Here is a 27315-nt window from a genome sequence, read left to right as displayed (position 1 = left end):
TTACAAGACCTGTGGGGACTTGGCATCCCAGTGGGGAAACTACCATCTGTGAAAAAAATGAAACCCTGATATTCTAAAGGTAATTAAAGTGTATTTCCAAAAATGCCAATTCTGATATTTTAGCACAAGTCAGCTTTGGTTTCGTTTCCAAGGGGAATTAATAACATGCCGTGCAGTTGTCAGTTTGAACTACTTTAGAAACAAAGCAAACACAAAACCCCAAACATTTTAATTAGATTTTTTTTTCCAAGGAACTGCAGTATTCACAGAACGGACTCCAGGCAAAGCTTTTTTTACTTGAATGTACTTTATTGAATGTCAGATCCAGTGTTTCATGTATTATTAGTGAGGGACTTGTTATGTCAGCTGTCCATTCGCATAGGCAGGCAGATTTGCCTGTGATAGATATGACCTATGAAACCACAATGGGTTCACATCAGTCCTACCCTGTTTCACAACCGAGAGAAAGAGAAAAGGATTTGACATCTCGTTATAACATTAGTAATTTGGTTCCTTGTGCTACAGTAGCAGTTAGTCATTTGGGGAAACCATAGATACAATTACTTGAAAGGCAGCAAATTATAGGCTTGTGGTTTACACATTAAGTTACAGCAAAGCACTGCAGGAAGTTTCCTGCTGTTAGTGAGCTTATGGTCTTCACGTTGTACAGTACATCAACATCTCAGTGCTGAAAGAATATCGCTAAGGGACATTTCACATTGTTATGATTCCTGCGTACAAGCAGGGACGGTGGTCTTGACTTGAGTGGTTATGCGTTAAACCTATTTCTGCCATGTTCTCTCCAGCAGGATGTTGCTTTTGGGGCACAAGGCTTCCCAAGCTCAGGGTTCAGGAAGGTAACCATTTCATCCAAACTGGCCAAGGCCAACGAAGTCCCAGTACGGAAAACATCAGTGAAAGTGCAGCCCGTGAACACAAAGGATGTGCTAATGAAATCCCTCACAGCGACACGTGTGTATGTATTTATAGGTGTCCACTCACAGCTTGGCTTCTATTAGTTTACAGTGCACAGCATTCAACAGCAATATCTCTTTAGCACCATGGGTCGGTGGGGGCAGTCCTGGCTTGTGCTGGCCGGTGACGGACTCAGGGCTGCTTGGGCCTGTCCATCTTGAGGAAGGGCTCTGTGTTCTCCGAGTCGCTGGGGTTCTTCCTCTCCCGGGGCTGCTCCCCTTTGCCCCGTGTCCAGGAGGGGGAGCGCAGGTACCCGCAGCGAGGAAGAGGAGGCTGGTGGCCTGCGAACACAGAGCAGAGGTGTCACCCTCGCAGACGGGCGCTGTACATGTAGAACTTGTGTGTGACTTGGGCAAACTTGTGTTCTGTATTCGGCTGACTTGGGCAAACTCTTGTGTTCTGCACATTTTAGAGAACATCTACCCATCTTTTGACCGCTTCTTCCAATTCAGGGTAGCGACAGAGCCGGAGCCGATCCCAGCAAGCAACGGGTGCAAGGCAGGGTACACCATGGACAGGACGCCAGTACATCTTGGGGAACACACTCACACCAGGGCCAGTTTTCCCAGAAACCAATTAACCAAGTGCAGTATGTCTTTGGACTGCGGGAGGAAACCAGAACACCCGGAGGAGACCCATACAAACACAGGGAGAACATACAGACTCCACAGAGACAGCACCCCAGCTCTGGAATCAAACGCAGGGCTGCAGCACTGCGGTCTTAGAGAATGTATTGTAAGAAATGCATCTGTTTGCAGAGGTGCATTGATGATATGTCAGTCATGCCTTGGCCAGCAGAATACATGAGAAGACATCCCTAAAAAACTTGGGACACACCTCAGTACCACTGCCATCGCGATTAATCTGAAAATCTGTAGCTGGACCTTCTGCTCTTGGAATTAAAGTTGCGTGATTATGTGCTCATAAATAGTGCAATTTAAAATATTGCATTAAAAAACTAAAATTATCCCATATTCAGTAAACCACAGAAGTGTTTGGTGTAAGCCTTTTTTTAAGTGTAGGTTGGGCTAAGATGAAGTGATATCACTCCAATAAGGACACCCCCATTAATCATCTTTGACGTTCTCGGGGAGGAAAGCTGACATTTATATTTAATAAGCACCTCTTGCTGGAAACAGATTCCATAAACATATACAGTAAGTGAAACAAGGATTGACTGATGACTAATTTACAGTGATAATCAGTCTCTGCAGAGCTGAGTGCACACAACAAACACCGGTCTGTTGGAAGCCCAGTTAGAGCTGTGCAGAAGCTTTCACACTGGTTCTCTCAATGGTGTCATCCATCCATCAATTTTCTAACCACTTCATCCAATTCAGGCTCATGGGGGAGCTGGCATCTATCCCAGCAAGCAACAGGAGGATGGCAGGGTACCTCCTGGATGTGACGCCAGTCCACCGCAGGGCACACACAGACACTCACCAGGGCCAGTTTCCCAGAAGCCAATTAACTACCAGCAGATCTTTGGACTGTGAGAGGAGACTGGAGCACCTGGAGAAAACCCAGCAAACACAGGGAGACCATACAAACTCCACACAGAAAGCTCACCAGGAATCGGACCCAGGGCCCAACACTGCGAGGCAGCAATGATAAGCACTGCGCCACCTTGCTGCCCTCAGCAGATTTATATTCTGAGATAATGAAAGCTCAGAGGGGTTACTGGACGCAGAACTGTAAGAATGGGCATGAGTCAGGTTTATTACTTTTTTATTCTCTTTATATTGAATAATATATTTTATTCTCTTTATATTGAAGTCATCATATCAACAAATTCAAACCAGATAATAGATAATCTCACAGGTATCAAGTAAAGAATTTAAAGCAAGACCTCATATTTATTTGGGTAAAGCCAACCAGACTAATTCTTTTTTTTCCTGCTGTGAAAATTGACCACAGAATTGCAAATCATACAGTGCCTAACCCATTTTCTCTCCTTCTCTTCAGAGCTGCACTATTGATCTCTGGTAGATTGATAGTACCAGTGCAGAATTTAATGAGCATACATTTACATCCTGTTCACTGGGTCTGAGGTGTCCTGCTGCACTCGCCGAGCGGGTGGGGAGAGGAAGGGAGATGAGTGGTTCCCACCCTCTTGTGTCATCTGCAATACAGGCCACACTGTGGAAGCAGAGTAACTTTGTGCTGAGTGAGTTTAAAATACCACACCCGTCAGCACTCCAGTCAGCTATCTGACAGAGTTGTGGCTGTGCTTGATTGATGGTGGTATGAATATACATGATGCAGACCACAGCGTACTTCGCAGTGGGATATTAGCAGAGGGGGGTCTTCCTAATGGATGCAGGGCCATTGTTTGTGTGTATGATGTATATGAGACACCGCAGGATTCTGCAAGACATCTCACAGTTGTCACACCTAAAGTTCTGCCAGTCTGCTTCCCACGTAATCCACAATTCATTCATGAATCACAAGAAATGGCTTAGTTGGAGAAAGCTACTATTTCTCACTTTCATTTCTCTACCAGAACTACAACTATATGCGAACCCCTACTTTGTAAGTTTTTCTTTAAGCATCCCCTCAGCATTTAAAGATCTAGCAATGTGGGCTGGTTAATGGGAGGGCTAAGCTCTTTTGACAGAGAAATAAAAACTTACTAAGAATATACAGTGACCAGGTCTGTCTGGAAAAGACTGATAAGTCCTGCTGAAATGTCCAGTACCAGCTTCTGTTCTGTTTCTACAATAGCTATGGGGATTCCATAATTCCTCTTAAGAGTTCAATGTCCAGCCCACCTTTACAACCTCACACTGTCCTATCTGTCAGGAGTTCAGGAGCTGATACAGATGCTGAATAAAGCTGGGCTTTGGCTTGAAAGAGGTACTTTACTTCATTTGAATAAGAAATGCTGGTGCTTCTCTCATTAACCTTTCCTTGTCATCAATATTTAATGACGTGTGTCACTGTGTGCTCTCTTTCATCCAAAGCAAACCCACAGGCCTCCTCTGGGCTCCCTGGCTGGGACTGACTCAATCAGTCAGTGTCATGCGTCTTGATGACCTTTGACCTTTCAAATCTTTTCGCGGTGTGCTGGACAGAGCTCTCTGTCCTTTGTATATACTTAAAGGTTTTATCCCAGATGAGAGAAGATGAATCATCCCCTAGCATTAACACTACACAGGCGTTCTGAATTCAATGCCCAGTCCTCCCAGTGCCTTCTGGACATTTCTCCACACCTTCTAACGAGGCAGAGTTTAAGAAGGGAAATGTGTATGGTGGATACGTAGTCTTCCATACAGCTAAGTTTTGAGACCAGGAAAACTTAATTTAGCCATTTAGAGAGTAAAAGAGAAAAAAGAGATGCATTTGAGCATATGCATATATATTGTATTTCATTTATATACATGACATTTACACAATTTTGACTTCACCTCGTAAAAAGGAACAATATCTCAAGTGATTACATTTTAAATGGGTAAAAATGGGAGTTAATATGATATATGTTTTAGCTCCTAATTATCAGCCACATCTACATCTAAAAAGAGCAATCTAATGTCTGTCCCTGTGGACCCCACACTGTCTCAGTACTGCCTCCACAGTGCAGACTGACAGGCAGGTCAGCCAATGGGAGAGTATGCAGCAGGCTTCCTATCCCGCCTTAATAATCCTGCAAATTGGAAATGGGGAGACAACACCAGGAAGCTGCTCAGTGCAATGTGTTTTCTTGACACACTGGCAGTAAAATTGAAACATTTCTGTTTCCAGGGCTAATAAACAACGTTAACTTTAAAAATGATTTTTAAGTAATGAGTTTCTTCATTAATTTCAAAATTTTGAAATTTGCTTGCTAATAATTGTTCTTTCCAACGCACTATTCCATTACTTTGCAATGATTGAACCAGACAGCCAACGGAAAACTTTGCTGCTATTTCTTCTGTAACGTGGTGAAACATTTATACTCATGTTTCAGTTTTCAGTGCTCCATTCTGGCAGTGTCCATCTCACAGCTGGACTCTGAAACATTGCCTCACTTTATGGATACAATGAGCACTTTGCCCTGTGAGCTCAGAGCCAAAGACATTCTTGGAGGGATCAGTAGCACAGTGTTGTGGCATGAAGGCAGGACAGTCTTCTTAGGCAGAGATAACAGTTTCTCATCTACTAGAGAGATCATGATCACAATGCACTTGCAACCGAAAGCAAAAGGAGACCATTTAGCCCATCATCAAGGTGTAGTGAGTAGAGAGTTATGCTTACTGTAATTTAACATGTGGCCTATAACGAGTCTTGGTTACACTGGCTGTCAATGATATATAAAAATAAATACACGAGAATTAAAATTCTAATTGGTATCCTTTTTTTTCTGCTTCGTCCCAGAGACTTTTTTAAACTGATTTACTGAATATTATTTCCACCATTATCAAAATGCAGGAACATGTAAATATGTTTTAAGAACATAAGAAATGCTGAAAATGAGAGGGGGACATTCAGCTAATCTAAGCCATTTGTTAATTTGTAATTTATTGATCAAAGGATCTCATCCAGCCAGGGTATCAGGTTCAACAAAATGGACGGGTAGCTTGTTCCACACTCCCACCGCCCTATGAGTACAGACGTTTCACCCAGAGGATGCATTATGCCAACTCATAATGACTTACAGTATACGGTATTGAAACATCTATTGATCTTGATGTACCCTGTCAGCTGACATCACCAACCTTTCACTGAAATGGTTTTACGTATTTACCACACTAAGATGGTGACGTAAAAGAGTTTGCCGTTTGCTGGATATGTTTCTGGCTGTGGTGGTGGTTATATATGATTATGCATCTTTTTCCTCTCTATCAGTTTTTGGTGCAGCTCAACGTGGGAGATTGGTTCAGGGGAAGGCAGGGATATTGGCTTGGCTTTGTTTTTCACTCCCTGTCTGAGCTGAGTTAAAGCAGAGCGTCATCTGCACGTACTGTACAGCAGGCCCCTGGCTGGGGAGTGAATTATTCATGGCTCAGTGCGAGTGCTTTCAGCTTCGAGGAGGACCAAACACGCTGCACCAGTATTCCCACATCGAGCACGACTGGGCTTTAACCTTTCGCTTACAGTAGGACTCTGCTGACTCTACTGATTAATAATAATAATAATAATTGCTTACACTTATATAGCGCTTTTCTGGACACTCCACTCAAAGCGCTTTACAGGTAATGGGGACTCCCCTCCACCACCACCAATGTGCAGCATCCACCTGGATGATGCGACGGCAGCCATAGTGCGCCAGAACGCTCACCACACATCAGCTATCAGTGGGGAGGAGAGCAGAGTAATTTAGCCAATTCATAGAGGGGGATTATTAGGAGGCCATGATTGGTAAGGGCCAATTGGAAATTTGGCCAGGACACCGGGGTTACACCCCTACTCTTTTCGAGAAGCGACCTGGGATTTTTAATGACCACAGAGAGTCAGGACCTCGGTTTTACGTCTCATCCGAAGGACGGTGCCTGCTTACAGTATAGTGTCCCCATCACTATACTGGGGCATTAGGACCCACATGGACCACAGGGTGAGCACCCCCTGCTGGCCCCACTAACACCTCTTCCAGCAGCAACCTTAGTTTTTCCCAGGAGGTCTCCCATCCAGGTACTGACCAGGCTCACACCTGCTTGCTTTGGTAAGGATGACATGGCATATCTTAAAAATATAATGATCTTGTTAACCACATCTATCTAGTAAGCAAATGAATGGTTCTTGCACTGTGTATATATAATAATTATACATTAAATATAACATACTTTTTCAGTGTCTTTCTCAGTGTGTTGGTGTCCTACACACTCTCACTAGAGAACCAATAATCACACCAGAATCATCACCAATTATGTTAGTCAAGTTAATCAATTAGTTACCATAACAGCCTTCTATGGCAGAGGATCTGCTCCACCTGTTCTATCTGTCTTGGAGCCTTGCCAGTCTCTGGTTTGCGACATTGTGTTCTTGCCAGTCTGCTTCACCCCCACAACGTGCTACTCATCTGCACCTGAATCCAGCCTTCGGCCCCTGACCACTGTTCCTTACCAGTAAGGCCAGCAGCATCCCAGACAGAGGTCCTTTGATTTTGCTACAGATGTTATTATACAGGTCTTAAAGTGGTGGCCGTACAAGGATAAGTAAGTAGCCTCCTACAGAAGGAAACCTGTTTGTGTCAGAGCCTGGACATCACTGCCTTTTCCTTTAGGGTAGCCAGATCGGAATGCTTTGGCAACCCGTGGCCTGGATTAAAAAAGCTCCTCTCTTGCCTGTGCTCAACACACACTTACTATTGTCCAATGGGCTGTAGTGTGGCAGCTCAGTCAGGATAGACTTAACTGTTTGACACAGTCCTCACCTTGTGCCACCTGCAGTTCTCCATGCTGCCAATCAGCTGTCTGCGAGAGGTTCTCTCTTCATCAGCATGATGGAACGTGCAAAAGAACAGCCTCCAGCTCTTCCACTGTAAATGCCTGCATTAACGTCCAGAGTATACTGTGCCTTGCTTGTCTGTGGGGGGAGAGGCTCTGCTTTCCTACAGTGTGTGAAGCTGCTGTGCTTTCACCCAGGGTGTATGTTGTAAAAACAGGATGAAGGGTGAGGAAGGCTTCATCCAAGCACTGAGTTGCACATTCATTGTTCAAAATAACAATAATATGTTTGTTTTATACGTGCTTTTAAGAAGACTGTTGTCCACTGTGTCAAGCCTGGTCTTAGGCAAAGTAAGAAAACGTGAATGAGCAGATCTCAGATTAGTGCTGGACTGTAGAGCTAGACTATTCAGCGCCTTATATGTAAGCAGGAAAACTTTATGATGTATTTTTTATATGTAAACCAGAACACAACTTCACAGGGAGCCAATACAATTTACAAAGCAGCAGTTACAGTACATGCTGATGCGGAGTATTTTCAGCACATACACCACAAATGGTGGACATACTGAAGCCTTCCATAGAACCTATTTACTGCAGTATGTAATATAGTCTAATCCTGATTAAACAAGGTCATATGCCAATATTTCCACATCGAACATACAGAGCAACAGAACCTACACAACCTGGTTATGTTACAAAGAGGGACAAATATACTATTGTGACATTTCTAATATTCACTTCAAATGACAACACAGGGTCTAAAATATCAGCAGGTTTTCTATTTTCAGTCAATATTTAATTTCAGCACAGTCATCAACAACAGCAATGAAATCACCAATCTTGTGTACATATTTTTGGGAACTTATGAGCACAACCTGTCTCATCGCAGCTTAGCTTAAACACTGTGTTGTACCCATACTTAATATCAGACAGACAGCTGAAAAGTGCAGAAAGTGCAGCAGTGGTAACGGAATTAGTCTGCAAGTATATCCGTCAGCAGTATAGCAGTGAAACCCAAGATTGTGGTCATAATCTGACCAAGATGCTAATTCATCCAACAGACCCATGTGGAACACACTGAGTAACACGGAGAGGCACAGGAGCAGATTTATGACAGCCAAGATTTACTCATTGGCCCACAGTATTCAAGTAGGAGCAAAACCAGTGATCCCTGGATAATCTTCTATGTGTCCCAGCAGGGCGCCATGAGTGACAACATTAACAGCTGCATTTATGTCCACAGGGGCAAAGGGTATTAAGTGACCCTGGGTCATAAACTATTAGAAAAATAGGAACTATCACAACTAGGACTGTTTCAGTGATGCATTTTTGTCTAAACCCTGATTTAGGTTCAAACCTCATCAGCAGCATGAATAGACTGCAGTCGACTTGTTGGTTAATGCTTGTTGATATTTTTTTCTTGTTTTCTACTTTGCTTACTTTGATTTCTTGAAGGAGAGTTAAAGAAGTTGAAATAGCAGGAGGAAACGGTAGCAGAGGAACTTGGGCTGACATCACACAGGGTGAAAATTATAATGAAATTAAATATCGTAAAATTAGTAACATAAATTATACTATAAAAAAATAAAATGAAACTGTTTTAGTAACAGGACCTTCACCATTATAAGGAACTACTATCTGTTTGACCTTAAACACCCATCAGAATGAGAATAGTTGCTTTGCTGTGTCACTACAGAATCAGAACTAGTGTAAACAAAAGATTACAGCACTGGGCTCAGGTTTCAGACGTACTGTAGTGTTAGTCCCTGCGGACCTGTCTACATGGACTGGAGGGAATAAGGGATCAATACTCAGTGAAGGAGTTGGCAGACTGTTGTTCATCGCCAGGAATTGGTTTACTATTTCTGACCACAGCTTCAGTGTTGATAGATGCTACTTACACTCGCAAAGTCTGTCTTGCTTTTACTTTTTCTCTATGAAAGATTATAGTTTTTCTTTTTAAAAATGCACATCCTCATCTGACTTTTGAATTGAAACTCTTTACAAATATGAACGTATGTTTTTTTTTTCAAACATGTGTCTCAACAATGTGAGGACGTTGTTCTGTTTCTTGTGTCAAAAAGACCCTATAGCTTCTTTATGTTCACCAGCACCAGCAAATTCTACAGGGAGTTTATTTGACCTGTGCACATAGGATAACATAATAGAAATTGTAAAGCTAGAACCACTATGTGTTGTGGACTTCAGATGGATTCGAATCTAGACAAAGAATACAAAGGAATACTGAGAACAATGTATATATTACAAAGAGTGCACAATACTGGATAAATATGTACATTTGTATATATGTAATATAATATCTTTAGAATGTTATTACACCCACTTAATAGCTTCAGCAGATAGATCTATTCTGTTTGTAGTTCCAGAAGAAAAATGCTGCCAAGTGAATTTCGTCTTCACTTAAGACCCCTCTTGTTGTTCTATTACTGCAACTCCAGTGCGGAAATATTTAAAGCAGTCTCTGTGAAACACACAGCCGGTGCTTGTAATACCTATTCAAACTGTGATAGATTTCCATAGAGCTTTGGAGGGATTTTCTGTTCAACAGAGCTTTTGCTAAAAAGCACAAGTTAATACTACTTTCCATTTTCTCTAAATGCTTTGTTTCTTTTTCCATCAGAGGACGTGTGGAAACCATCTACTGCACCATATCACGTATCACCGGAACGCAAAGACATTTTGCTTTGAGAAAAATGTTAAAAAGATTGTGAGGCTGTGCCCAGTCCTCCTAGACCTTCATATCCGCAGTTCATTTCAATGTAAATATGCTCTACAGTTTCTGTTTTTGTTTGATTATGTAAGCAATCCCTCACGCAGGCTGTAAATAGAATCTAGGCCATTCGTTCCCACATTCAGTATTACTCCAGCCGCTTTGCTGCTGGTGCACAACAACATGCTGAAGAGCACAGAAGACACAGCAGGAGCCACTTACTTGCTGGGGGCTCATTCTGGTTCTCCTCATCCGAGTCAGCGAAGACCTCGGCCAGCTCCTGGTCCGACATGTCCGTGAGCTCTGTGAGGTCCAGGAGGTCAAAGTGCACCTCCAGCGATGAGACGCTGCTCAGGGGCTCTGTGCAAGACAGGGACGCCAACAGGTCAATGCCTCTGTTTTCGACTATGATGGCCACAACTTTTTTTTCCCGGTTCCGGTCTGAGAGTACCCTGAGAGGGACCCTGCCGCTTCTCTACGGGTATATTGCTGTGTTTTTTTTTATATCTTAAATCGGTTATATATATATATGTCTACTTATCTCTTCTTATTTAATCTTTATTTGACTCGTCGGTGTCCGTCTGCTAGCTGCATCTGTTTTGATTCTCACTTTCTGCAAGCTGCTGAAGACTTTCCAATGCATTCTACCTGCTCACCTGCTCACCTGCTCACCGACCTCGACACTACGCCTGTGTGAATTTTGTGTGTGAATTGAACTGCTGAATTTTCCCACCTATGTCTGTGGTCACACACTTGATCTTGTTTGTGCTTCTGGCAAGCATGTCTCTGAAATTTGCAATAATCATGACATTTATTTCCCCAGCTCTTTGCTGTATGGGCTCTCACACTCTCTTCTCAACAAGCAGCAGTATGTCCAGAACGCTGCAGCTGGACCAGTTACTCACACCAGACCTCGGCAGCACATCACTGCTACACTCAGGTCTCCACACTGGTTGCAATGTACATAGTGTAACGCTTACGGCCGACAGGCACTGTGTAAGAGCCGGCGTACCAGAGCAGGTGATGTCACCGCCCTTCCCTGTGATAGCAGGACTACAGCTACTGGGCTGTGGAGAGATCTCTCTTTGGCTCACCAGGCTGGGTCACTGCTGAGAGACGTAGGAGTCCCGGGTTCGAGCCCCCGACGGTGGGGGGCCGACCTAATGCGGCAAGGGCGCCCGCCTGAGTCCCCGTTGCGTTACATTGGTGTCAGAAGCGGGGTGGGATAGCCCTTCGCCAGGGACGGCGATTTAAGCGGGGGAGAGTGTAACGCTTATGGCCGACAGGCACTGTGTAAGAGCCGGCGTACCAGAGCAGGTGATGTCACCGCCCTTCCCTGTGATAGCAGGACTACACAGGGCACTAGAATTACTAGGACGTTATTTAGACAGGTAGGGTCAGCCGCTGGTCATCGTGCTGACCCTCAGACTCTTCCCGGCTACCACTCCCAGCATGCCCAGCGGTACTACGAGCGCCTAGGGGCGCTTCCTCCTCACCACCAGGCGAGGGCGTTACAATATGTACAAGTCACATATTCAATATAAGATCTTGTTACTGACTTTCAAGGCTCTAAACAATCTGGCTCCATCACACATCTGTTTTCACTCCTCCCCATAGGCTCTGGTCAGGTGAGGCCGGTCCTCTGCTCACTGTCCTTTAGATCTACAGTACTTTTTTATCTTTATATAGCCTCTGTAAGGTAGTGAGATATGGCTTTGTGAGAAAACCACCATCATGGCTCAAAATGCAGGCCCTGTGGTGTGGCCTTGAGCCAAGATGGCCACCTGTTAATTGGGAAAACCAGCAGAATGAAGCAGCGCTGGTCCGAATGAGTACATGGCACTCAGAGGGAATGAGATTCCACCTGAGGAAAGGGGGCTGTCAGATAGGCTCTGTGTGGAATTATCCACTCCTGGAGGCTAATCAAGAGGCTTAGAAGAGCAGCTGGGAGGAGAGAGGCTTCAGTCTGCGCCTGGGCTCCAGCCTGGAAGGAGGGGGAGTGTGTGAAGATGACTGGGCTGACACAAAGGCCGATAGGACTAAGCGAGCGAGTGAGGGAGGCTTGAGAAAATATACTGATGGAAAAAATAAAGGCAACAATTTCTGGAATGAGAATACTATAGTTATAGCTTACGTACTTTCACAAAAAGTTGTCAATTTTTTATTTTAAGCCCTCTGACTGCTGGCCTTAGAGCAAGGCGACCTGTCAGAGGCCCTCTGCTCACAACTCCTAGACGCCACCACCGTCTCGCTTGGGCCAGACAGAGGCTGCGATGGACTCGCCAGCATTGGCATCAGGTCCTCTTCAATCCGCATGGCATTGTTGAAATACCACAAAGTGCCACCAGTCTGAGTGATGTAGAGGGCATACTGAATGGACAGAACAGTCTTGCTCATAATATTGGTATTGTACTGGAAGGTAGCGCTATTATTGTTTTTCAAAATCCCTCTAACAAAGTGTAGAAGTGTAGAGCTGCTCAGGTGATGCCAGGGGGGTTTAAACCTTCACACTGTGTGGCAATCTTCTAGCTGGCAGAGAAGGTGTCTGCAGGTTTATTCCTGTGCTAAGACAGGGATCACATTAATCTCATTTCATGGCATCACCTGTGTGCAGTCAGGTCAGGAAAGACAACTTGATAGGTTAATCTAATGTTTCATGTACTTTTGTCCTACTGTTATTTTTGTGGGAGAAAAACCAAACATTTGGGGAACTCTTTTGTGCCATGAAATTCTGCAGTATAATATAGGACAAGCAGCAACTCCATTCAGGTATGTCCACGAATAATAAGGAGGATAGTCCTGATATATGCAACACTGTACAGGTTACATACAGTATAAGAGGAGGCTGTACTTGTTCTAGTTCTATGACCCAGGAATCTCATTAAGCTTCATCTTTAAAGACCCCACATAGCCAACGTCTACACATGACTAGGAAGCTGGTTTCTGTACTAAATCTTACAGACATTAATTTCCATTTGAGCCCCAGGGAAATGTATAAAAACAGGCTTTATTGAAAAAGTTTCCTGATTCATTTAGTCAAATTATCGCCACATAATCTTCCCTGTTTAAACCAAAAACAGTTCAGCTCCCTTTATCTGCCTGATAGTCCCTTCAGACCACATGCTGTTACAGGGAATCTCACAGTAATTGAAAACAAGGTTAGTTTCCAAGCTGGCCTTTCAGAGTAACAACTGGTAACAAAAACAGCACCTGTGAAAGACTGAGTCTGAGTACTGGGTAACCAGTGCCAATGGCTACAGCTTTAAGAGCAGGAGGGTGGCTCTCTCGGCCCAGTGGTCAGGTGGAACTCAGCTGCACTCTGGAGAGAGTGGTTTGCACACAGCTCTTTCTGAGGTTACACAGCAGCTCGGTGGCTCCCTGTACAAGTGCAATAGCAGGGTGGTTCAGTCTAGTCTGATCAAGACACATTAGGATAAACAACTGCAAAACGGCAAGAACTGTGTGTGTGCTATGCTGAAGCCTAACTCTTAATACATAAACTGACCACAGATTTAGACATAAATATACTACACTTACATGTTTTCTGTGCTGGCTGCGACACAGTGTACCAATGATTTATTTACAAGCAATAAAGCAAAATATGAGTTAGAGCCCCCTTATGTGTATTCCAGAACACAATGATCACCCCAGGGAACAGACACTGGTCTGGTTCAGCCCAGACTAATGAGCTCTAAGCTCAGAGAGCTAAGTGTTACTGCAAGGAAGGTCAGACAAGATTCCTGCTGATTCAGGGAGGCGACAGAGTACGTGACTGAACACTTCCCATGATGCTCCTGTTCTGACAATGTCAGCTGTGTGGTGTGACATGCTCCTCAGGGCTTACTCCCCTGAGCTGGCTCGTCAGCAGGATTCGCCCGTGCGGACTATGGGAGCATGGCAATGTCCTGGCTGGGCGTTGGGGTTTAACAGCACTCGTCCGATCATGGAATTTTATTTAAAAGGTGTGAGGTACAACTGCTTCTTTTTTAAACAACAAAACATAAAGTCACATGTATTCAGTTTCAAACACATTTATGTTTGTGCAGAGAGTTTTTCCCCAATGAAAAGTGCTACACAACTTAAAGAAGATTACAGATCTTATCTCTCGGTTAATTCCAGTTTCATGCAGACATCATAAAAAGGTTATGTATTACATCTATTTACAGTATATATTAAATAGATATATAGATACAAGTATTGATATATTCCTTTCTTATTTCTGTATTTTGCACCCAGGCATTAACTGTGGTGAATGCATTGTTATTGGTGTGATGAAATGGACAAAATGCTTGATTGACTGTTGTTGGTTGTAGAAAACTCTGAGAGTCGGTGGAATCTCATGGAGACCCCTTGTGCATCCTGAGAAACGGCTTTCTCTTGTGAAAACCATGCAAAATGGATCAGCAAAACATTGAACGGTTGCATGTGAAAAGAAAGAATAAAGCAGATCATGTAGCACACTGACAGACACTGTGCATGATTCTGCCTCTCCTGGCTAGCACCTCATTGTCAGGCATGGCATGGGTGTACACTGCAGCCTCTGTGCTGAAGCATTCCTTGAGTCACTACTGGGGGATCTCTGAGTCCCAGCGGAGGGAATTGAGGCTTTATTATGGAAAGCAATTTGTTACAGGATCCAAAGGGGTTTTCTTCTGCAAACCACTTGATTAATCTGTAGCACGGATCTTGGTGAAAAAGAACAAGCAGGGAAAATCAATATTGAAGGACATTGCTCTTCATGAATAACAGCTTTTCTATTCCTGTTATGTGTGACTAATGAATTATTATTCTTTATTATTAGAGAGTCAAAGTAATATCACGACACAATGTGTGCAGTGTCTTGCTAAAGTATTCAGATCCTTACTATGTTAATATATTCTTCAAGACCTGAATGGTCAAACTGAAGACTCTAAGGGTAAATTACAGTAAATGTAAAACTAAAGAAAAAACAGAAATAAGTATTCAGACCCATGAACACAATATTTCGTTGCAGCAGTTACAATAGAAAGTCTTTCTGGGTAAGTCATTCCCAGCTTTACACGCAGGCTGGTGCAATTTGTGACATTTCCTGGCGGATTTACTCAAACTCTCTCAAGGTACTTGGGGAAGGCTTATGGACATCAGTTTTCAAGTCTTTCCACAGTTTCTCAACAGGACTTTGACTGGGTCCCTCAGGGACATTCTCTTCCCTATCCTAAAGCCACTGCAGGGTAGCTTTGGATTTTTGATTATTGTCCTGATGAAAGGTGAATTTTCACCTGAGTTTGAAGTCTTCAGGAGACTGAAACAGGTTTTTTTCACCTCCTCCCCACCACTAATTCACTGAAAAATCAGTAGGGGTGAGGCAAGGTCGCTCAAGTTGCTTCCAAACGCCTTTTGCTTTCAGAATATGAGAGTTCTTCTGCCTTTACTGGAATTCCTAGAGGCCCCATACACTTACAGAGCTAGAATTACTTTAATCTAAAACTCATTAGTCTTGAATAAACATTTTACAGTGGCATTGAAGTCAAGGAAACTGAATAAATTCAAAACCAAAGGGAGCTGTCTAAATTGTGAATATGAATCCAATTCTCTGAGAATGACTCATCTCCCCTGCTCCCCTGTGGAAGTGCTGACCACTCTAAAATCACACACGAAAAACAGAAAACAAAGGACCTTCGCATGACTTTCCTTCTCTTCTTTTGGCACCTACTGAACCCTTCCATAAATCTGCCCCTTCTGGCACAGTCTATGATGAGGGCTGATAAACTCCTCCTTCCTCCACCCCCTGTGGTGAACTACCGTGCTGGAGAGATAAGATAAGATCACTTTATTGGCCATATACAATTTCTTGTTTTAGGAACTTGGCTTTTCGCAGGCCCCAACTTGCTCTCCATGAGACACACAGACAGAGAGAGAAGTTTGGGGTCAGAGCGCAGGGTCAGCCATTTATACAGCATCCCTGGAGCTGTTGGGGTTAAGGGCCTTGATCAGGGGCTCATCAGAGTAGGATTCCTCTGCCAGCCACAGGATTCAAACCGGCAACCTTCCAGCTACAGGCGCAGATTCTGGGCCACAGAGCCAACATCGCCTGCCCCCTTTCTTTTTGGTGTGTATCAATCACAGAGGCTTTTTCTTCTCACTACAGACTGTGAGTTGTGATTTTCCATAAATATAACCATCTATCCATCCAACCGTTTTCCAACTACACGTCAGAGCCTATCCCAGCAAGCAACAGGCGCACGACAGGGTACACCATGGACGGGACACCAGTCCATGACAGGGCAGACACAGTCTTGCACACATTTGTTTTATGACAAGATCCTCATTAGTGCTAAATATAGGACCCTCTTGTATGGAAAATGAGAAAAACACAATGACAATAGTTTTTTTACCAAACTGGAACAAAAACTTCAAGTTCCAAAATGCAAGTGGACGCAGCTACAGTACATATAATTGGCCTTGTGCATGCCCACGGGGTGATAGTATTAGTGCAGTAGTACTGAGGAAAAACTACACAGTTCTATTTTGGAGGTGTAGTCAATAGAATATAGCAGACCAACAATTACTGTTCTAACCTCCTTTACATTGTAACTGGGACACATAAGGCATCACACTGAGTCAGTATGCACTTGTTGAACATAGTATTGAAGTTCCACGCTTTACAAATAAACCTTCTTCTAGAGTATTTCCTTAGAGTTCAAATGTAGCTCGATATTCACAAGGGTTCAGTGCAGAGAACCGTCCTGAATAGTCAAATTCGCCCCATACCGTCACATGAAGTACTACAGTATATAGTCTGTATGCTATATAAGACATAAGTAACCCTCCCTTATACAGTATGATAATTAAAGTACTAATGCGTTGTCTTTAAGTTGATTTAAATTAACATTGATCAACTAAAACAAATAAAAGCACTTATAGTAATCAGCTAAAATAAACAACATGAATCCCTGCTCTGTGCCCATTCTGCGCTTTCTCTCTCTTTCTTTCAGACAGGGTGCTGGTTTCTTAATTGACCAATTGCCCTAAACAATGGTTCTAATCTTTAAATAACTGGTGATTTAGGATGACCGTTAAGTATAAATGGAATGGCACTGTCCAGGACCAAGGCTGGAGTCCCCAACTTCAGATAACACCTGGTTCAATAGAGGAGCAAGCTGATGTATTCGATATTGTTACAGTCTAGATATCTAGAATCTAGAAGGACCGCAGTTGCTGTCGTACTGTCAGAGAGTCTCATCAGAGAGTCTGGGATTTGATGTGCCCACCTAGCTGCAGGTGGGCTGAGAGACAAGTAAACACAGATGATCAAAAGGGATTTTCTGGTTCACTCTGGTTAATTAACTTCATGCTAAATCATTAGCGCTCTTAAAGAAACACAACATAAACAGACAAGGGCAGCAGATAGAGTATGAGAATCAGAGGAAGACCGAGAAACAGAGCAGACACAGAGAGCAGAAGACACACCATCATACTCAGCTTCCTCTGAGCTTGTGCCATGTGAGAGCTCCTTGTTCTTATCAGTCATGGAGACCAGCTTGTGGCTCGGTTATCTAAACTTTGTCATAGAGAGTTTGCTGTCCTATTTATTTCAGGACACCCTTAACACCAACAACGTGATGCTGCCTGTATTTGTGCTTCAGTTTTTTTGGATCTGGAATTTGATGTATTCTTGTAATTCTATCCTTTTTGTTCTGCAGTTTGATCTGTTTTAAATAATTATACTGCTACCGACGGCCCGCAAAGGAGTGTTTTCTGGCTTCTGTTCCTGAGTTCTTGTTGTCTAAACTGGTCAGTTACCTAACTAAGAGTTAAGTTAACCTGCTGTGCAGATCTCTCGTCTCTGGCCTCTTGATGTTCCCTATAAAACCTGCAGGACCACAGTTATCAGTACTGGACATTCAGACTGCTGTCCCAGACAGGCTTCACGATGCGTATAACCAGGAAATTAGCGATAGGAGAAATTACTTTCACATCACGATATTTTATAATTGCATTTTCAAAGAGTTGTATATATTATTAAACATTATAATATCATTAAATATTATTACGTCTTATTTAAAGAGTTGTTGGAGTGACAAAACAGCTGACTAGTAGGTTAACTGTCTAATATAATGGGTAGCTGTCTAGTCTGAAGGGAGAATTAAAAAGTCATCAGAGGAAACTCCACAGGGGAGAAATCGAGCAGGTCGGTGCTTTTGATGGGTAGAGAAAGTGGGAATGGGGTGCGTGGCGAGATGAATCCACCACTTATCTTCACAATGATAACAGTGCCGCGCTTGTATCAGTCACACTCAAAACTGAAGCCCTCACAGGTCCACTGAGTGCGACTGGCAGCACATTCCTGACTTCTCTGTGGTGCCACTGTCTGCCAGGTTTGGCTACACTGCAGCTCCCGCCTCCCACCCGCCTTGGGAACACAGTCACCTTCAGGGCCTCAGTCTCGATTGTGCATTGAGGCCCCTGGTATAACTGGTCCCTTGTGTGGTGCTTGTGGCTACTCGCTCCCTGAAACTGGGAAGAGGCTCAATCACAACACTGTCCATGCTGGAGAGCCCGAACAAACAGAGCTTCTTCTTCGGAAGTGAAACATAATGCTGCTTTTCACTTCACCCCACATGTCCCAGACAAACAAAAGACAATGGCCGCCACACAGTGTCCTCACAGCTGAGGTTTCGTGGCTCTTTTTTTCCAGAATACTTTCCAAGGATGTGTCTGCAGCACCGGGCTGCTGAGATGTGGTGTGTTCAGGGCACAAGGTTGTGGAGAGATACATTCATCTTGCCAGATTTGAGCTGATACGGCTTTTAAATAGCGCACTAATGAAGTACATTCCCACTGGGCTCACGATCAGCCTGGTCACGAGCAACTGCACAAGTGTTCGGAAAAAGCAAATGATTGTGTTGCAAAGTTAAGAGAGAGGGCGATCTAAGAACAGAAGAAAGGTTACAAATAAAAGAAAGCCGTTCAGCCCATCCGGCCCTCCTGGTTGTTAGGATCTAATCAATCCAAGCATGTCATCATGTCATCCAGCGGGTTCTTGGAAGAAGGCAGGGTACCGGCTTCAGCGGCATGGCTGAGTATTTTCTTTCATGCTCCCCAAACCCTCCTCATACGGAAGTGCCTCCTTCTATAACTACATTGTTAAAACAAGTAATGGAAATGTTAGACTAAAATGAATTTGTTTTAGTCTAACATTTCACATACCTTGAATGGTAGATGATGTAAATGATGTCGATCCTAATGATTTTAACATTGTTTGCACTGGAAAATGGTTCTGCTCCATGGCCTCATGATCTAACAAGCCACCGGTCTTCCAAGAGGAATGAATGGGCGTCTGGCTCAGTCCAGGATAATCGAGCCCTTGAGCATTACTCCACTGAGAAGATGTTGTGTGGTGTGGCTTTTAAATACTCCTACATGGCATTCTGGATAATGCTGCTGAGTCTTGTATCTCATAACACGACATCACAACACTTCAGTCTCTTCCCGTCCCCCCGAGAGCCCAGACTTACGCCGCCTCTCAGCGACCTGCAGCAGCCCGGAGTTGGGAATGGGGATCCCCCCCTCCTCTCCCGGAGGGCTGTGGCTCTGCTCTGCGGCCAGGTCGCCCGAACCAGAGGGCTTCAGCAGGCTCTGCGCATCTTTGATGGGTTCTGCCAACAAAAAGCAAAACAGCGTGTGATTCCCGGGGATCAAAACACACCGGCAGGCGGATCTCCTCCCCGGACAGGGCGAGAGCTGGCAGGGTGGCGGAGCCGCAGCAGGGCAGGGCCGGGGGTCCTGGACTCGCACCTGCAGCCGGGCCCCTGGGCAAGGTGCTTCCCTGAACCGCGAGATTCCCAGCTGTAGGAATGGGTACAGATGTAAGTCACTCTGCATAAACACGTGAGCCAAATAAACCAGAAACTGGCTTGTAGCACTCATGCCGACAGCGGAGACTGATGCTGGGAACACAGAAGTGCTGCAGACGATCTGGAGAACCCCGTTCAGATTTAGGTGGCTAGACGGGAAAACTTAGGTGGCTGTGCTGAGCAGGAAACTTTCAGAAATGTCTGCAGTCCCAGAGATTTGATCACAAACATCACAGCAAATTGATTAGCATGTTGTTGTGCTGGATCTGAGGAAGGTACTTTTTAGTTTTGCTTTCTTGTGAAATTAAATTTTAATTTTTTACTCCAGGCTTATTGCCCAAATAATTGACTTTTCTTGTTATCATTTAACAACATGGAAAACCTATTAATTGTTAATTCATGGCTTATGCATTATTAACAAAGGTAGCTTCAATATAAGCTGAGTATTTTCAGCTCTTCTAGAATTAAGAGGTATAAAAGCAAATATGGTGCTATGCTGTCCTAAAGCAGAAATTGCAAAGCAATATTTAGATACTGTATTGATATGTTTATGAATCTACAATATGTGTTTGCCTCTGTACCCTTGTAAATTCCAGCCATGACATTTATCTGTCTATGTAGAATGGACTATGTAAATATTGTATATAAACTACTGATAATTACAAATCTTCCAAAGGTATTGAAAGATACTGACTCTAGTGCATTAATCTTCACAGGCGGACAATCAGCATGAAATAATAAAGCCCTTTAGACACCAGCTATCCAGCTGCGTTTATCTAAATGAACTATGTCCTTTTTTGTAGTTGACCTTTTCTTTTTATTCTGGAAACAATTAAAAAATGAAATTTAAGTCCAAAGACATATTGATAGGTTCATTGGCTTCTGGGTGTGTTTATGTCAGTGTGTGCCCTGCGGCAGACTGAGGTCCCATCCAGGGGGTACCCTGCCTTGTGCCCGTTGCTTGCTGGGATAGACTCCAGCCCCCCCAACCTTGAATTGGATACAGTGGTTAGAAAATGGATGGATTCATCTCTGTGGTGGACAATGCTGTCCTCTGACTATGACCTGAAGCAAAGGTCACCCCTTCTTACGAACTCATGGGGCAGCGGGTTCCAGAGGCTCACAAGGAGATGGTGGTTTATACAGTGACGTTACTATAAAGCAGCCTTACATCAGAGGTGTCTTGTCAGACTCGTTAATACTGCAGTAGAGAGACTGGCATATTATGAGCCCCAGAAAAACTATACTCTCCTGAGCGTTTCGTAAAAGATAAAAAAATAGATAAATGATGTTCACTTCTTTTAAGCTGTGAAAAACAGTAACCCCCACAATTTAGTTTGGATGATTTAGAGCCTTAAAATGAATTATTGTTGCTCAACAAATATGGGAAGCATGTACAGTATGCTTAGAATGCTTTTCAACTGATCTGTATCATCCCGGATTAAATAACTGTTCTTAAAGAAAATGAAGAGTAAAGGATTTTTTTATTGAAAAAAAAGTTGTCATAACACTAAAAAATAATGATCGTACTGCCTTGGTACTGAATGAATTACTATCCGAGTCAGCAGAGTCTGCAGGAAAAAAATGTTTGGGCTAACGTATCATAGTGAAGTATCATAGTAATAAGCAATATTCCAAGAGTGTTTTTCATTGTCTGTCATTATTTTTTCTATTTATCCTGTTCGAAGGTGCGGGAGACTGAAATTGAAATGGGAAATATTCTGTGCCCTGTCCTTCCAGTTTTTTACCTGGCAAAATGTCATGGTATTGTATAAAACAGGAACCCCATTTTCTCTGAAAGTAAGCTGCAGGAATACTGTTTGCTTGCTAATAAACAGAACAGAACGCATGCAGATTGTAACAGAGAATTACAAGGTTTACGAGTCTGTTTGTTGGCTTGGTAAATACTAATGGATACAAATATTTTCATCTTTAACTTTTACAAGGCCTGTAAATCTTCCAAAAGTGAAATTGGTCATTATCTCCTGAACGTTCCTGGAAATGATGTCACAGGTGAACTCCAGTCCTGCTAATTTGTTTGACCACCTCGGCCAGAGCATCTGTCACATACTGAGAGCACTTCCTGTTGTCACATTGACATGCGACTGCGAATCTCACAGCTGGGTTTGTGAGTATACAGTGTTTAACATTTATCCATTATTTTCTGTAATAATAGGTAAGTCAGGAAATACAGAGAAAATCCACCCAATCCTCTTACATCTGGGAAAAACCTGTAGGTGTTGGAAAGCTTTTGGATTTTACTCTCTCCTTGCAGGCCCACACACTGCTTCCTGTGGTGATGGTAGGTGATGTCAGCTGTCTCCCTGAGCCGCTCCTGTGTTGTCACCGGGGCGGATGCCCTGGTGGGCTCAGACTGACATTGCCCCGGGGTGTGCGATCCAGACTGCGAAGGGGTGGGGTTCAACTGCACACGGGCACGGTGATGCCCTGCTCCTCAGAGGGCTGCTCTCTGAGCTCACAACTTCAGACACGACAGCCGGTCCGAGCGTTGCTGCAGAAAGGGTCTGTCCTGCGTTGTTCTGTTATAAAAGTACCCATAACCCTCAGAAGTGACTGCTGACGTCAGGCTGGTGACTATGGTGAATAATGAAACAGTCTTCCTCACCCATGAGGTACACGTTGTGGATAACCCACAAAGTTTGCCTCTTGCCTTTTGAGCTCTCCCTGCAACAATCATCTGAAACACATGACAGATTTTATCCTAACTATCGTAACCAGGAAAATTAGAGTAAACATCTGGAGAACTGTCAGTGGTAAATCTGGACAGAGGGAAGACTGCCACACACCGAGATAACAAGATTCATCCATAAATGTGCTGCCATATTCTGTTATAATTTCCTGCAGCGTGTCACCCAGGGCAAGCTCTCAGACTGGAGACAAGACAGCATTTTGCATTGCTAGTGAACATACCATTCTGAGGACAGAGGTACATTTCATAGGACATTTGTCACCCACGAAAAAAAGTCTTGTTATTTTTTCAACATGAATGCAATTTAAAAAATTGAAATAAACCCTTAAACTGTGAGCCCCGTTAAACAGTACACAGTATGTTGTATGTCAGTATTTGCAGTGTAGTTCTGTCACATTAGGAACAGCAGAAGCTAGAGCCAGAGATCCATGATTTAGGAAGAGCTTAATTTAATATAAACTTTTTTTCCCGTTAAAATTGAGTCATTTATGTTCAATGTTTGTGTATTCTTCTTGTTTGCTGATGGTTAGGTTCTCTGGAAAATTCGCTAGGAAATTTGGTGACACAACATTTAGTCACTAGAGTAGGTAACTAATGGAATATGATGTTGTCTTGTCCTGAAAGGAAACTGCAGTGCTTCTTGGTCAGAAAGGGCATGAATAATAATGCCCTGCGGTTCTTTATCGGAGTTGTCCTCACCTTTTGCTGCATCGGCTGGTCAGAGACCGCAAGTGCCGCTGCGATCTCTCGAGCTGAACCGTCTCCGGTCCGACTCGGGAACAACACCAGTGCTTCTGCTGCAACAGGCGGCGGAGCGGACACTACACTCCGGCCGAAAATGATTTGTGGACGCGTTTCGGAGGAAAGTGATGTCGCTCATGGCTGTGGGAGTTGTAAACCGTGCCAGACCGAGGGCGAATTTGCGAGTCCAGGATAAGTGAAAGCAAGCGCAGTCTAAACACGCTGGGCTCTGGTTTCACTGTAACGAGAGTCCCTCACCACACAACACAATAGCTTTTTAACCCTTAGAACAGGCACAGCGAGTCAAGCCACACTTTAATTATGGATTTTATTGCAGTGTTAACTAATTATGGTAAGTTACAGGTGTAATGTTACTCGTCTTCTTAAAACATTTTGTCCAATACTTTTGCAGTGACACAACGCTTTTGACGCAGTTCACGTTACGGTAAACCACGGGAGATCGAAAATTGCATAGCCTCTCATTTAAATTATATGTTTTTTTTTCTTTACTTTGGAAGGACATTGGTTTGTTGTGAGCTCTAGCTGGAAGACACATAGGTGGGACAGCTCAGACTCGGGATCTAAATAAACGCTTCTCATTTCTAAATACCCGAAACATTAAGCTCGGTAACAAATCCTAACAACAAGGCCACCGTACTGATAACGATATTGATATTTGTAACCGTTTGATAGGACGATAAAGCTCTCTTAAGTATCTTGAATACTGCTATATACATAAATAATGGTGCGAGTATAAAGTAATTTGTTTTCCATCCATTTTACATACTGTACTTTACTACTGAATGTATAAGTCTGTTTATGCTGGAGCTCATGGTTTCCTTTCTTCCCTGACAGAATCTGTCACAATATTAAGAAAAGATCTTTTGGGACTAGGAGTTGTAATCAGCATGGCAATTGTATTATAATTCTCTAACATTCACAAAATTCTTTGAAGGGGCACTATTAAGTAATTCGTATTAATGTGGAAATCCTTGAGACCTTTTTTCTACTGTACTCTTGTGATCTCTACAGTTAACCTATAAAGATAAAGATCTAATGATGGGACTGTTTCCTAGTTTGGAAACGATTGCACATTGTGTCCCTGAGCTGACAACTGAATGTAGCAAACGCTTTGTTTTGGGCGTTTTTGTTTTCTTCTCTGCTGGTCATTTTCATGGTGATCCTGACTTTTGACTCTTCCAGTATTCATATTATTCAAAACGCTCGGGGTCTGCAGCAAGACCTGTGCTTGGAGGGGGTGGGGAGGGGAGGGTGGTTTCTCCCTGGTTCCTCAAGTCTTTGTGTTGACCTGCCTGTCAGAGGAAACAATTTTGTGTGTCAGGCCAGTACTAAGCTTTGTGGTCCCGTCTGTCTGAGCACATGGGACCTCTGCACCATGACACTGGGCTCCTGGTGAGTCGCCCATTTAAATGAGCTGATCCTGAGATCCCGGACCAGCTTACTGGCTCTGCAGTTTTTACAGTGACAGAGATGAATATTCCAGCCAAAACAAAATCAGCACAGAAGAGTCCTGTGTTTTTCAGTGTAGTGATGTAGCTTTCAAAGCACGCTAAGACCTCTGCAGAAACACACAAGTGAGCTGCAACATTTACCATTAAAACAGACGGTTTATGCTCTTTTCTTCACAAATGTACACGTGAAGTCCCCGAGAGCCCTACAACCAGAGCCAGACAGCAGCAGCAAGTTTCTTGTACTGAAAGGAAATGTTTCGGATCGCTCTAAGATCTACCGGTCTGTGAAACTGAAACGCGGTGCACCCACCTGGGGTACCTGCCCCTCCTTGTGCGTCCATCCAGGCAGGTGGTGTGTCCGGGGCTGTCTAAGGCAGCAGCATGAGACAGGAAGAGAGAAAGGGAAGGAGACAGCAAGGCAGAGCGAGGCGCTGGCTGCACTCTCCACGGCATCAGACACCAGCAACACCCTCACCGATCCTCACAGCCGGAGTATCCCCGCAAAATCACCACCCTGGGCATTGCACCAGCACAAACACGTTGCCATGCAAGCAAAGATCACTTTGCAAATTGCAGAGCCACGCTACACTGTAAGCATTGCATTGTAAATGAGCTCGGGAAGGGAGACTGCAGAAAAAAAGCAGAGTGAGAGAGAGAGAGAGAGCAGAATGCAAGACACACTGGCGATCATCCAGATCTGGATGGGGGGGTGGTGGGAGGGGTGTGGAGTGCGAGCTCAGGGTTTTGTGTGTTTAGCACTGAGCCACACCTAAATCAAAGAGGAAATCATCCATCCACTTCCTGTAAGCGTGGAGTAAAGCTATTCATGTAGGGCTGGAAGACACCATCCAATTTGCACAAAACCTAACGCCCGATTCTTCCCATCAAGGTTTAAACCTTAAGTGCTTGCTGTTGAAATGAAAGTTTGATTTTTTCAGATGTTCCCATTTGAAGGTAGCCTGAGGGAAATTCCCCATTATGCATTCAGCTCTTCTGACATGGTTTTTCTCTGCTATAAAATTTTCATAAGAGTTAAACACATGCATGAGATTAGGGCTCTCTGAGTACCCTTTGTTTTTTGAGTGATTCTTCAATAGACAAGTAGTGTTCATTCTTTATTCTTAAAGGCATTCTGTGGAGTTAATATCTTAAATATTGTACACACTGGAAAACAGCAAAAAACTAGCATTGGAACAGAACTGGAATAACACATTCAGAATAATTTTAAATAATTGAAAAGCTTCAGAAATGAAGTCACTGCAACTCAGTCCAATTAAATGCTAGAAAACTTATTCTTTGCTCAACAATACACATACAGCTCATCACGAAGGTGCAGATGTTTGCTAGTAGTATGAACAACTGGTGATACAGTGATATGATGTGGTGTTCTTTTAAAGGGTTAGGGTTAGGGTTAGGGTGTGTATTTTGTGTTCTTTTAAAGACAGTGGTGAAAATGTGCCTGGGTGGGTGTCACTTGTAGGCATGAAGAAATGAAGGCCATGGAGCAGTGACACCCTGTAAACTAATCCCACAGGACTCCATTTTCTAACCACCGGCGCAATGCGGGATATGCCTTGGACAGGAGACGCCACTCCATCACAGATCTTGCTGAATTATTGAATCTACCAGGAAGTGAAATGTACAGTATTTGACTGGATAGTGGACTGGGATTGGACATATCACAGCATGTGATTGCATCACATCCTAAAAATAATTTGTCACCCTCCAGATTGTAATCTCCTGCTCTATGAAAAGAAAAGGTTAGGGGTCCTGTACTGAATAGCTGGTACGATTTGGAGGAGATACTGTGCTCTCATTGTTAAGTGGAGACCTGAAAGAAACACAGCCACCACAGAACATGTACTGTATGTTTACATGGAGTGAAACAGCGTTTGTACTGCAGAAATCAGGGGGTGTGGCTTTGCAGTTTATGATGACCTTTTCTTCTTTCAATTTTTTTCCTACATTTTCTTAACAAAAATAATACCCTAAAAGGAAACACTATGAAAAGTTTCTAAAATTGAACACCTGTGTAAATTGTTTAATACAGGATGTTTTAGAAATATATTTCACATTTAACTGACATTTTGAGGCACACGTATGCTTGGAAAAGCAGAATTATAGTATTATTCTTATATAAATTAACTTCATTTTATGCAATAAATCTGTAAAGCTCACCATCTGGGGCCCACATAGTCATAAAGGTGTAACGAATGTGCTCTTAATTCACTGGGAAAGTGAATAAAATACAAATGAAATCTGAAATGCATGCTGGCTATTTGTCACTCATATTATCATATTATTCGTAGAAAAAATAATGCTAATACGGATTTTCTTTTAAATTCTATGTGAAAATAGGCTAAAGAGTCTGGACATATGTTCATTTTGGGAAATGTGAATGGAGGAGCTGGAAATATCTGACATTTCTCTTATCAAAATTAGATTTTCATTGGATTTCTGGGGCACTGTCAGGACAGCTACATCA

General features: G+C 43.3%; 1 protein-coding gene across 1 annotated transcript; it reads right to left on the bottom strand.

Moving 5' to 3' along the window:
* Nucleotides 1-288: 288 nt before the first annotated feature.
* On the bottom strand, nucleotides 289-25514 carry dbndd1 (dysbindin domain containing 1). The gene is made up of 4 exons (XM_088614320.1): nucleotides 25141-25514; nucleotides 19569-19709; nucleotides 10294-10431; nucleotides 289-1256 (listed from the first exon to the last, which is right to left on the bottom strand). The coding sequence occupies exons 1-4, from the start codon at nucleotides 25169-25171 to the stop codon at nucleotides 1108-1110; spliced, it is 459 nt and encodes a 152-aa protein (XP_088470446.1). The 5' UTR covers nucleotides 25172-25514; the 3' UTR covers nucleotides 289-1107.
* Between the last annotated feature and the right edge of the window lie 1801 nt (nucleotides 25515-27315).

The sequence above is a fragment of the Lepisosteus platostomus genome, chromosome 20, assembly GCF_059453375.1.
Source record: "Lepisosteus platostomus isolate fLepPlt1 chromosome 20, fLepPlt1.hap1, whole genome shotgun sequence".
NCBI classification, from domain to species: domain Eukaryota; kingdom Metazoa; phylum Chordata; class Actinopteri; order Semionotiformes; family Lepisosteidae; genus Lepisosteus; species Lepisosteus platostomus.
Note: the sequence above shows the minus strand (reverse complement) of the source record. Positions and strands in the feature narration are given on the sequence as shown.